The 11,648-nt window shown below is 20.3% G+C and overlaps 1 protein-coding gene across 1 annotated transcript; it reads right to left on the reverse strand.

The window, feature by feature from the left end:
• Nucleotides 1–807: 807 nt before the first annotated feature.
• Nucleotides 808–10,730, reverse strand: LOC122860926 (allatostatin-A receptor-like). Its single transcript, XM_044164997.1, has 6 exons — nt 10,208–10,730; nt 8,289–9,103; nt 7,250–7,379; nt 6,811–7,068; nt 5,712–5,961; nt 808–1,803 (listed from the first exon to the last, which is right to left on the reverse strand). Exons 2-5 carry the CDS (start codon nt 8,702–8,704, stop codon nt 5,716–5,718), a joined length of 1,050 nt encoding a protein of 349 aa, XP_044020932.1. The 5' UTR covers nt 8,705–9,103; nt 10,208–10,730; the 3' UTR covers nt 808–1,803; nt 5,712–5,715.
• Between the last annotated feature and the right edge of the window lie 918 nt (nt 10,731–11,648).

Below are 11,648 nucleotides of genomic sequence, written 5' to 3' on the forward strand. Positions count from 1 at the left end.
GTTATGTCACCCTTCCGGAGATTTTGTTTTATTAACCCCTAAATTTATATTTATTTTTTTTCAGCGTAAATACAATCACATGACAATATCCTTTGGGATTTTAGGTGACTCAAGTGAAATGAATTTTATCAATTTTTATTCAAGCGTAAAATTTCTAACCTTTTGTAACTATAAATGAATGTGGGTGTATTTCATTTATATATCTAAAAGAAGGTTATCCAAGAAGACTAGAAATTTTTGTTAATAAATTACTGGGAAATAATTTTTCATTTACATAAATAACTTACCTCATGTTATTCTATTGATTTTGTATTTTTTTTTTCATTTTAATATTGTTGGTTCTTTTTATTTATTTTTTTTAATTCAGTTATTTTTTTAGGGTAGTTTTATGTATTTTTTTTTTTTTTTGTATTATTATATTTCTTTTTTTTTTTTTTATTACCAAACACGTCAATTTTTTATGATCCTTTGAATTATTTAAAAAGTCTTGATGGTTTAATATCACAAAACACGTAGAATGTTTCCTTTTTTTTTTTTGTTGTTTTAGTTTGACAGTTTTGATGACTTATATTTCTTCAGGTATAGTCGAAAGATTTATGGAGTAATTCGGGTGGTATCGACGTTTTAAAAATCATCAATTTTTAAATTTTTTTTTTACGCTTTCAAACTCGTGAAACTTTTTACATTTGAAAGATACAAAAATTTTAATCGAACAAACCATTAAACAACACATAAAAATAATTTAAAAAAAAATTAGCTGTTAAAATTAATAATTATGAATTGTTTATTAATAAATATAAATTATTATTTTTTTTTTTTTCAATATTTATTTATTTCTTGATTTTTTCTGATGTTTTTTTTTTATTTATTACATTTATTTGATGACAATGATTTACAGTCAGTCTAGACACTCAGAATAATTATCTAATTTTAATTTCTATATGATTTTTTTTATTTAAAAATTATATAAATAATACGAGTTATTTTTGGTGAAAAAGGGAAAAATATAATGAACGATAATAATAATAATATACAACAAAAATATAAAATAAAATATAAAAATTTACGAAGTCGTTGGTTTAGGATTTTCCATTGGATCGGTCTTGATCAGCCTATAAAATATATAAAATAAATTTTTTAAATATTCATCTCTATTGTTATAAATAAATTCATCCAATTTAACAAATAAAAAAACGTTAAAAAATTTTTTTCACTATAACAATAACTAGTATGCAATTAATAATAATAATAATTTTTCAATAAAATAAACACGAGATTATAAACATTTCTTGAACAATTATAAATTTTTTTCTCTAAATATCACATTGTTAAAGAAATAATTGTTACATCAATAATTGTTATTGACAAATTTTATCTTTTTGTTTTTTTTTTTTTTTCACAATTTTGAAATTAATTATTTTGTAATTTCAAAACTATTATTATTTATACACATTTATTAATATATATATTTAAATTTTCTAATATTATTATATAAATTTTAATTACTATTTACATTTATAATTTTTTTTTCACAATTTATTTTGAAACTTTAATGTTTGTTGTGTATTTTTTTTTTTTTTTAAATTATGTTTACCATTGATGGATAAATTTAACAAGCATTAAACATAGTCAATATATGACGTGTATATATGTTGATCGTATGTAGTTCAACCCAACCCCTTCATGAATGACAAAGTAGTATATATGTTGTTAAGTCTATTGACTTTTAATCCTTCTAGTGTTGATGGTCATCACTCAGAAAGCACAATACAAATCACCTTTTTCTTTTTTCAATCACCAAAGCTTTAAAAGAATAAATTTAATTTATTATTTCGTATTAAAAAATACTTGGATTTATTGTCAATAAAATATATAATACACTAAAAATTAAATTGACTATAATTATTTGAAAATATTTAAAATTCATTAAAATTCGAGAATTTCCAGGAGGATCAATTTAAAAATGACAAAAGAGTGGAATGTACAAAATATAATAGAATAAAATGATTGGTTCAAAGGAATATTATTCTCAATTACTAGAAAATTTTAACAAAGTGCTATATCAAAAACACATTACTGTCAAATAGTTTCTGAATAGCGAAATTGAAATTACGGACTATTATATATAAATTAACAAAACTATTTATCAACTCTATGTGCTAATCAATTCACTTATTAGTTTGTAATATATATAGCTTTTCTATTGTCAATTCAATCAAATTAACTATCAAGGTAAAAAATTTCGATTTAAATATCGAAATTTAATTTTGAAAATTTCGTTAATTTTCATTTTTTTTTATGGATCGATAAGCCAGTTTAATTTAGTAAATTTTTTATATAAAAAAGTAAACTCATTATTTTATAAATAAAAAATTTTCTTTCGACCTAAATTGATATATTTTTTATTTACTAAATTTTTCTAAGAATATTTTAATTTGTTGAGTAGTCAAAAAATTAATGACAATCACTTGATAGACTTTTTTTTTTTTTTTTTTTTTGCTGACATTTATTTTAAAAGTTTCATTCAAAATTCATGATTTATAAATAATTTTTTATTTTTCATATAAATTTATTTACACTATTTATTAAATAATAAATAATAATAATTTATCATTATTTTTTTATAAAAAAAATATATGTAGTTTTTTTCATTTTCAATTTTTATTTATTTATAAATTTTTTTTATGGTTGAAAATACTTTTTTGATGATAAAATAAATTTAATAAAAAACATATTATTAGTTTACAGTTGATACGGGATTTTCATTAAAAGCCTGCAGCAAAAAAAAAAAAAAAAAATTCTATTATAGCTTCGAATTCACGCCTCCTTTCTCAACTCAATGACATCAAAAGCTCAAAGTCATAATAATAACAAGCAACTTGTTTTTTTTTTAAACATCATTACTCTAATATTTTTTTTTTTATATTAAAATTTTCATTTTAATATTATTTATATGGTAAATTAAATGATTTAAATATCATTTTTTCATGTAGATAATAGGCTAGGCATAAACAATATGTAGGATAAATAATAGTTATTGTTTAGTTGCAATAGAAACATGATTAAATAGTGAACAAACAAAATAAATTACTTATTGCAAAAGCAACAGTATGTAACTGTAATTAAAGTCATCATTTGAACAACAACAAGGTACACGAGTCATCAAATTTCAATGAAATTTATCAATACCTTTGTTGATCATCTAATGATGAACGTGTTCAATATATTTTTCGAAAGAATAATTAAATAAATGATGCATTATTAAATTTGCAATTGGAAAAATCATGTATTTTATATGTGTTTAATGACATATCAATTTTTATCAATGTTTAAATGATTTTTAAAATTTATTATCATATAGGTATCAGAGTTCTCGACTATGTTTATATTATGTTATTTTTTAATATAGAAAAATAATATCTAGTGTCAATTTAATTATCAGCTTTAATGAATAATTAGCTTGACAATTTTAATTTAATTTTTAGTTTGAGTTTTGATTATTTACTAAACTTTAAAATTTAATAAACCACAAAAATATTAGTTTACTTGATCGTTGAATATTTTTCATATAAGTTTTTCAAAAAAGTGTGCATTTTTTTTATAGAAAAAAATGCCCTGGAGTGTATTTTCTAAGTTAAGTGAAAAGTTTTAAAACCCTAAAAAGAAGTAAAGAAATAATGATAATAAATATAATAGAAAAAGAAAAAATCAGAGGTGAGAAGAAAAAAAAATATAAAAAGATGATTTCATGCTTTCATAAATTCCCATGGCATTAAGAATTTATTCAATGTCGACTTTTCCTGAGATTTATTTGCAGTTTGTTTTTATTATTTTGATTATTGTCACAAATTTTTAAAACTATTATTCAACGAGAATATTAAATTTTAAAAATATCATAGAGAAAAAGAATTATTATTCAATTTATATCATAAATGAAAAAATCATAAACAATTTTTAATAACAATGATAAAATTTTACTATTGATAGATTTTTATTGGCTCTATATATTTGACTATTTCAAACTTTCAAAGATGAAAATTTTAATTTCAAATAATATCCATTCTATGCTAAATAATTCATTGAAATATTTATTGATTTATTTTTTTTTTCATCAAAGAGTTTCATCATGAGGGAAACAGAAAAATACCGGAAAAAATTAAAGAAAATCGGAGAAATCAATTTCACCAAGTTAGCCATAATTTTTTACATAATTCATGAAACTTAATATGACTTTTACAGTTAAAAATATAACTAAAAAGCTACGAGTATTACAAAAACAAAAATTTACCTATCCACGTATGATAATATGTATGAAGTTAATTACCAAGTTGATTTAGCTGTAACGTGTTTCATCAAGTTTCAAACTACATGAAATATGTTAATCCAGAAGCATGGTAATGTATGTAAATTCCCTTAATTATACAAAAGAAAAAAAATAAAAAACTGTTTTGGTTAACTGCTCGGTTAAAAATTAATTTATAGATAGAAAAAAAACATTTTAAAAAGATTAAATTCAATGATTAAATGCTATAATCAATAAGCCATATATTTCGAAAATTTTCTCCGATGTTTATAACATAAATAGCAAAAAAAAAATACTTATATAAGTATAAATTTATTATGGTGAATATTTATGTTGAAACTTTACTTTGGAAAACAATATAAATATAGTGGGAAAGTTTAAATTGTGTTGAGTTTATATATTTATGTCATTTCAAAGTTTTAGATAACTTGACTTGACCACAATACATTTGTCGAAATGTAGAAATAAAATATACGCAAATATTGTGGTTTAATAGAAATAATTATAATTATTATGCTAAGAAAAAGTATAAATAAATACATAATATTTATCTAAAGTTTTGTTAATTAAAAATATATTTTTTCTTTAATTAATCATAACAATATTTGCATTTTAATATTTATTTTTTCTTATATTGTGAAGATGAAAATAACTCACGCGATAATTTTTAACAGTATATAACAGAATAAATTCAATAACAGAGCTTTTTAAATATTTTCATTAAAAAAAATAAGCTTTTATCAATTGTATGAATTAGAAAATTAAAAAAAAAAAAAATTCAATCAAACAAAGACAAAATATTATATAAAAAGCAGCTAATTAATTGTTCTCTTTATTTTCTCTGCAAATAAAAAATAAAAATAATTATTAAAAAAGAAAAAATGGGAAAAAATTCAAACAAAAAAGTTTTTATTAATTACGAGGTAGACAAGGAAATATGAGATATTATTTTATTTACTAAAAGAAAAAAAAATAAGTAAATGAATAAGCTATTTAAAAGAAAAAAAAGGAACAAAAAATATATACCTATATTATCATGAGTATAGATTCTAAAGACAACGGTGACAAATGAAAAAAAAAAAAACTAAAAAAATGAAAAAAATAATACAAGAAATTGTAAAAAGTAAAAAACTATTATCAATTTTTTTTTTTTTTAAATATTATATACTATTGGAAAAGTATAAAATTCAACGAGCTCTTGATAGTTTTTTTATTAAGAAAAAAAAAATGATAATAATCATGAAATTTAATGAAGCAAAGTTGATAAAATTTTAAGTCCAAATTTGATGATACTCTTGCAGACACAGTGCTGTTTTTTATTATTATTATTTTAACATCTAAAATTTATCTAAATTACCTGTCACTATTTTTCATTAATTTTTTTAATATAAAAAAATATTTGTCTTACCTTTTTAAAGAAGATCACCACTACTTGCTGCTCGAGTGGTTTTAGTTGATGGTCCAAGAGCCTTTGGATCATATCTTGGTTTGCAGTAAATTATTTTTCTAAATGCTTTACGAAAATTATCACTTAAAAATGCATATAATATTGGATTTACACAGCTATTCATGTATGCTAGAACGTGACTTGTTATTTGTAGCATAATATTCATTGGATTATCTGGATAGTAACCGATTGATTTAGCAACAAGTATCACCTGTAACATATTTAAAAAAAAAATTTATATTTAATTTATTTTATCATTAATGTAATTTATAATAACTACGTGATAATATTATTATAATATTCATGTAATAAATGAAAAATCATTGAACTTTATTCAACGATTAAGAAAATTTAAAAGGACAAAAAGTTCATGATAATTTTTCATATATAAATAAAGATCTATTAATGTAATATAATAAATTAAATTTGTTATTAAATTATAGAAAATTGATTAAATAATGATTGACATTTTAATTTTCTTGAATATAAAATTTTACATCATACTTTGAAAGTTCATTTTAGTTACTGAATTTAATCATAATTCTCGTCAGATAATATTGATGATAATGAGTTTGAATAACATAATTTACGTATATCAATATAATTTACTATTGAACAATGTTTTATGTGAAAAGTTGTGTATCAACTTGATGATATTAATCATCTCAAAATAATATATATAGACATATGAATTTCAAATGAGGAATCAACTTAATATCATGCTCGTAAATAAAAAACTTTATCAAGAAATTATTCTCGTTTTTTTCTTTGAGATAATAAGAGTTTTTATAGTGACTTGATGTCATCAAACCATCAAATGGTGCAGAAATTACATGGAAATATAAAAAAAAAAAAAGGTTCGAGAAAAAAAATAAATGTTTGACCATTTTGCTTGATTGACTTTGCTTCTGCTTTGAACAAATATGTTTTTCAAACTAAAACTGTATATATAATTAGAAAATATAACTAAAAAATTATTAAAATATTATAAAATAATAAATTTTTAAGTCTTAAACTTTGATATAATGATAAAATTAATTAAATTTCTTTTTTTCTTTACCTGAAGTGGACACCAGCATACAGCAAATACACCAACAACAACAAGTACAAGTCGAGTAACTCTTCGTCTACCTCGACGACTTTCAGCACTTCCACGTGAACTTCGCCATAATCGAACAAGCATACATATATATAATACACTTATTAGTGTTAAAGGTATCAAAAAACTAAAGAGAAAAAATGTTATTTGAAATAAAGGCCAATTTACTTCAGGTAATATTCTACAAACTCTTTTGTCTTCTTGTAAATGATGAGGTACCTAAAATCATAAAAAAATATAATATATTTTTTATATTTAAATATAAATTATGTAACACCACGCATGATCAAGTTTTTTTTTCCTCCCAAATCTACTCTCAAAATTTATTTAGCACTTTATTATCATGATATCAATAAATTAGTAAACTTTTTTATTTATTTTTTTTAAGTATAATAATTACCTCTCCATGAACAATAATCACTGGTATTGATAATATAAGTATAACAAGCCACGCAATACAAGTTGCCAAAAATGCATGATTTTCGGTTCTAACTGTCATTGATGCTATTGGATGAACAACAGCAAGAAATCTATCGAATAAAAATTCAAAAAAAAAATAGGATTTACAAAATAATTCTTTCTAAACATTTATAAACATAAAAATTATCAAAATTTTATATCAATATGAATTGTTTTATACTAAAAAAAAATCTATATTTACATCTTGTATTTTTTATTTTTTATTTTAATTTGATATGTGAGCCTCGAAAATTATTTAACACATAAAAATAAACGAAATAAAAAAATATATTATTGACTATTGTCTTTGTATTTTATTTATGGAGTGAAATAAATAATTCAAGATTAATAAAAGTAAAGATAAACTGTGTCTATGGTTTTGTCAGATTAAAAAAAAATAAAAATTATTTAAAATATTTTTTTTTTAAACACTGTTATCGTTGTTGATGAAGGGCGTTACGTAAATTGAATTTAAGACTAATATTTATCGATTAATTGCATTATGGTTATCTGGTTTATGCAATGTATAAAATAATCAATTTAAATTTTACAAAAAAGATAAAACATTGTTAAAATATAATTAATATCTAATTATTTGATAATAAATATAATTAATTAATTAAATTATATTAAATTTCAACATTTATCATAAAAAAAAAAAATTTACTGTATAAAAAATTTTAATAAATTTAATTTTATATTATCAATAAATATTTTTGAATATAATAATTAAATAAATAGATACTATCACGTATTTTTATGCTAAAAATATTAATTATAAAAAAATTTTTGAATAATTAATATCAAAATTATGATAAAACAAAAAAAACACTTTGAAAATTTTTATTTTTCAAATTTAAAATTGTCTTTAAAAATTTAATTAAAAACAATAAATATAGATATATGTATATAAAAAAATAAATATAGATATTTTTCAATTATTAATAAATAAATTTCAATTAAAAAAAAAATAAAATTACCTGTCAAGACTCATGAGTACAAGTGTATAAACACTTGCACATGCTGTCACAATAATAATATACTGTACAATTTTACACCAAACATTACCAAATGGCCAATAATTAAGAACAAAGTCAGTTGCAGTAAATGGTATACAAAATATAACAAATAATAAATCAGCAACAGCTAAATTAATTATTAATATATTTGTTGTTGATCTCATACCAGGATTAAGTGCAACAACAATAACAACAAGTGAATTACCAGCAAGTCCAAGTATTCCAATTGAACCAAAAAATATTGTCACAGTTATTGCAACAATATTTTCAATTAAATTATCATTACAATTATCATCAATAATTGTACAATTTGTTATATTTAAATCAGCTGTATCAATCAATCTGGTTATTGTTGTTTTATTCAGTAAATTATCCATTTTAAATAAAATTTCTTTCTTGTAATTAATATTGACAAATCAATTTTTAATATTATCTAAAAAGCTTTTTATAAATTTCTATGTTCTTCAAATTTATAATAAACTTTTTTATTAATTAAATATTTTTATTGACAGCTTTTTTCTTTTTATTTTTATTATCATTTTTTTTTCTTTTGCAATTGGTCATTTAATATTTATTGCACACATTGTTATTTCAAGTATAAATTCAATTTTCGATGTTATATGAAATTTCAGTTGGCTCATTACCACACTTTATTTGCTGGACATGATCCCTGGCTAGTTACTTGTTCAAAATCGATTATCTAAGTGTTATCAAAATAGGCGTGCCCAACACTTGATGATATTATTTCACACCTATACACCTTGCTGTAATGTTATCTGAAATATATAAATTTAATTCATTGAGAAAAAAAAAATATATTAATTTTAAATTATTCATAATAATCATTAATTAATTAAAATATATTTTGTTAATTTTTTAAATACATCATCTTTTTATTAAAGAAAAACTAATTGTGTATTTTTATGAAATTTTTTTGAATCATTTATCATTTAATTGAATAGAAATTTTCTTGGAATATTTTATTAAAATTTACATGATAGGGAGGGAGGGAGAGAGGAGTAGAATAGGGTTTATATTTATTTGATTTTTTTTTTAATTAAAAACTTGAAAGGATTGAAACCTTAGAGTATAAAATTTATCAATTTGATAGAATAATTAATGAATGATTTTAGAAACCTAGTATATGTTTATTTAATTTTATTTATATTATTATTTTTTTTTTTTTGAATAAATAATAATTTAATATAATTTTGACAATGATTGATGATACATATATATTTAATATTGGTATAGAAATGTTGAAACTTGATCGAGCTTAATTAAAGCTGAGATCTTTACTGAGATTTTTTTTTTTTTTTGCATTGAATTGTCATAAATTTGAGTAATGCTTGAAGATTGATTTGGCAATTTTAAAATGTGTGTATATTTTTGATTCAATGGGTAATTTTGAAAGAAAAAAAATGGTTTTTAAAAGGATAGAAAAGAAAATAGTTGGGTAAATACTAAATCTCAGTGAATTTAATAACACAAGGCAAAGTACTCAATCAAATACCTTTTAAAAAAAGAAAAAAAACACCTTTTGTATAAGTATGTAGTTGTTTTTTTTTTTCTTATCCCATCGGTCTTTTTTGGGTTTGAATAATGAAAAAAAATTTCTTTGATTTTGAGATATTTAATGGTGTGAGATACGAATGGTGGACTTAATTTAGACAGCTGTCATTGTGGTGTGGAAAAATACTTATCAACAATTTTATTTATTACTTTGAAGATGAAATATTTTTAAAATTTATTATACTTCATGAATAATCTAAGAGAAAATGATAAAATAAAAGAAATGTATAAAAAATTTAATAAACAATTTATGTGTTTTATTAAACTTTAGTTGTTATTTATTTTTATAAATTTAAAAAATTTATTACCTCATAAACAAGAGTGTAAGTGTTAAGGGTATACTTGTTTTTTATTCACTTAATATTTTTTATATTTTATCACAACGAAATTAACAAGAAATTTTCTTCTTCGTAATATTATTTAATCAAATTATTCTCCCTTATTTAACGACTTTTAAAATACAATCAACCAGTCACAATTTTAAAAATTAAAAAATCATTTTTTTATATTTGAAAAAAAAGAACAAAAAAAAATTATTAACACAGTAAAAATTAGAATATTAGATTAACTTTGATCATCACTTTTTAATTATTTTTTTTTATAAATTTCACATGTTTATAGTTTTTAATCATTTTCACTGTATAAATGTATTTTTTTTGTTTTTATAATACATAAATTATATTCCACGATATTTTAAAAAAATAAAAAAATAAATTACAACCATGTAATGTATTTTTGTAGAGATTTATTTAAAAAAAAAAAAAAATTATAATTGCGTGGAAATGGTATGACGCGTATTCAGTGGTTCCATCACGACTGCCGCCGAGTTTTTGAATATCTTCAAACACCAGGGTAAGCGACAAGTTAAATAAAATTGAAAAAAAAAAAAAAAACTGGAGATAGACCACGAGGTCCTGTAGGATAATGCGCATATCAATGAACGCACGAAATTTGCAACTGTGTATTATCGAAATAATGAAAAAAAAAAAAATTTCGATTTTTTATATTATCTATAAAAGCTCTCTTCTTAATTCAGTAGAAATTTACAGTATCGGTTTTCAGTTATGTAACATCAAACGGTTGAATTGTCGGCTTCTTTATCATCAGTCTATCGAAAAAATAAATAAATAAATAATAACAATACTCGAAAATTTGATAGAAAAAATATAAATAAATTTCGAAATATCTCAGAATGAATTTCAAATTTTTTAATTGATAAATTTTTAACAATGGTTATTATTTAATATAAATTACAAAACTGCCAAAAAACATAAATAAATAACTATTCATTGATTAAATTACTCTATAAAATTGAAATATTTTTTATGTTTTTTGAAAATATGCCAAAATTATCTGTAAACATGAAAATGACATTTGTAAAATTATTACAATCTTTTTTTCTTACATTATTTTTTTTTTATTTTCTTTGTTAAATTTTATTTTTATATTTATTAGTTAACTATTTTTAGGTCAAGGGTTTAGGTTTTAAATAAAAAAACACTTCCACATTACTTCTGGAATTTTAATAGTATTTTTAAATTTAATTTTCTTCTTATTTTTCACTTTAATATTAAAAATTACAATAAATTATTAATTTTTTTATATTTAAAATATATTTTAATTAACAAAAAATAACTTGATTTATATGTAATGTGTTGACATGAGTAGGCATACTTGGATATATGTATTTTTAATTATTTTTAATGGTATTTTTTTGGCTAAATATATACATGCCAAGTTGGTCGTGAG

This window comes from Aphidius gifuensis, linkage group LG1, assembly GCF_014905175.1.
Source record: "Aphidius gifuensis isolate YNYX2018 linkage group LG1, ASM1490517v1, whole genome shotgun sequence".
Lineage (NCBI taxonomy): Eukaryota > Metazoa > Arthropoda > Insecta > Hymenoptera > Braconidae > Aphidius > Aphidius gifuensis.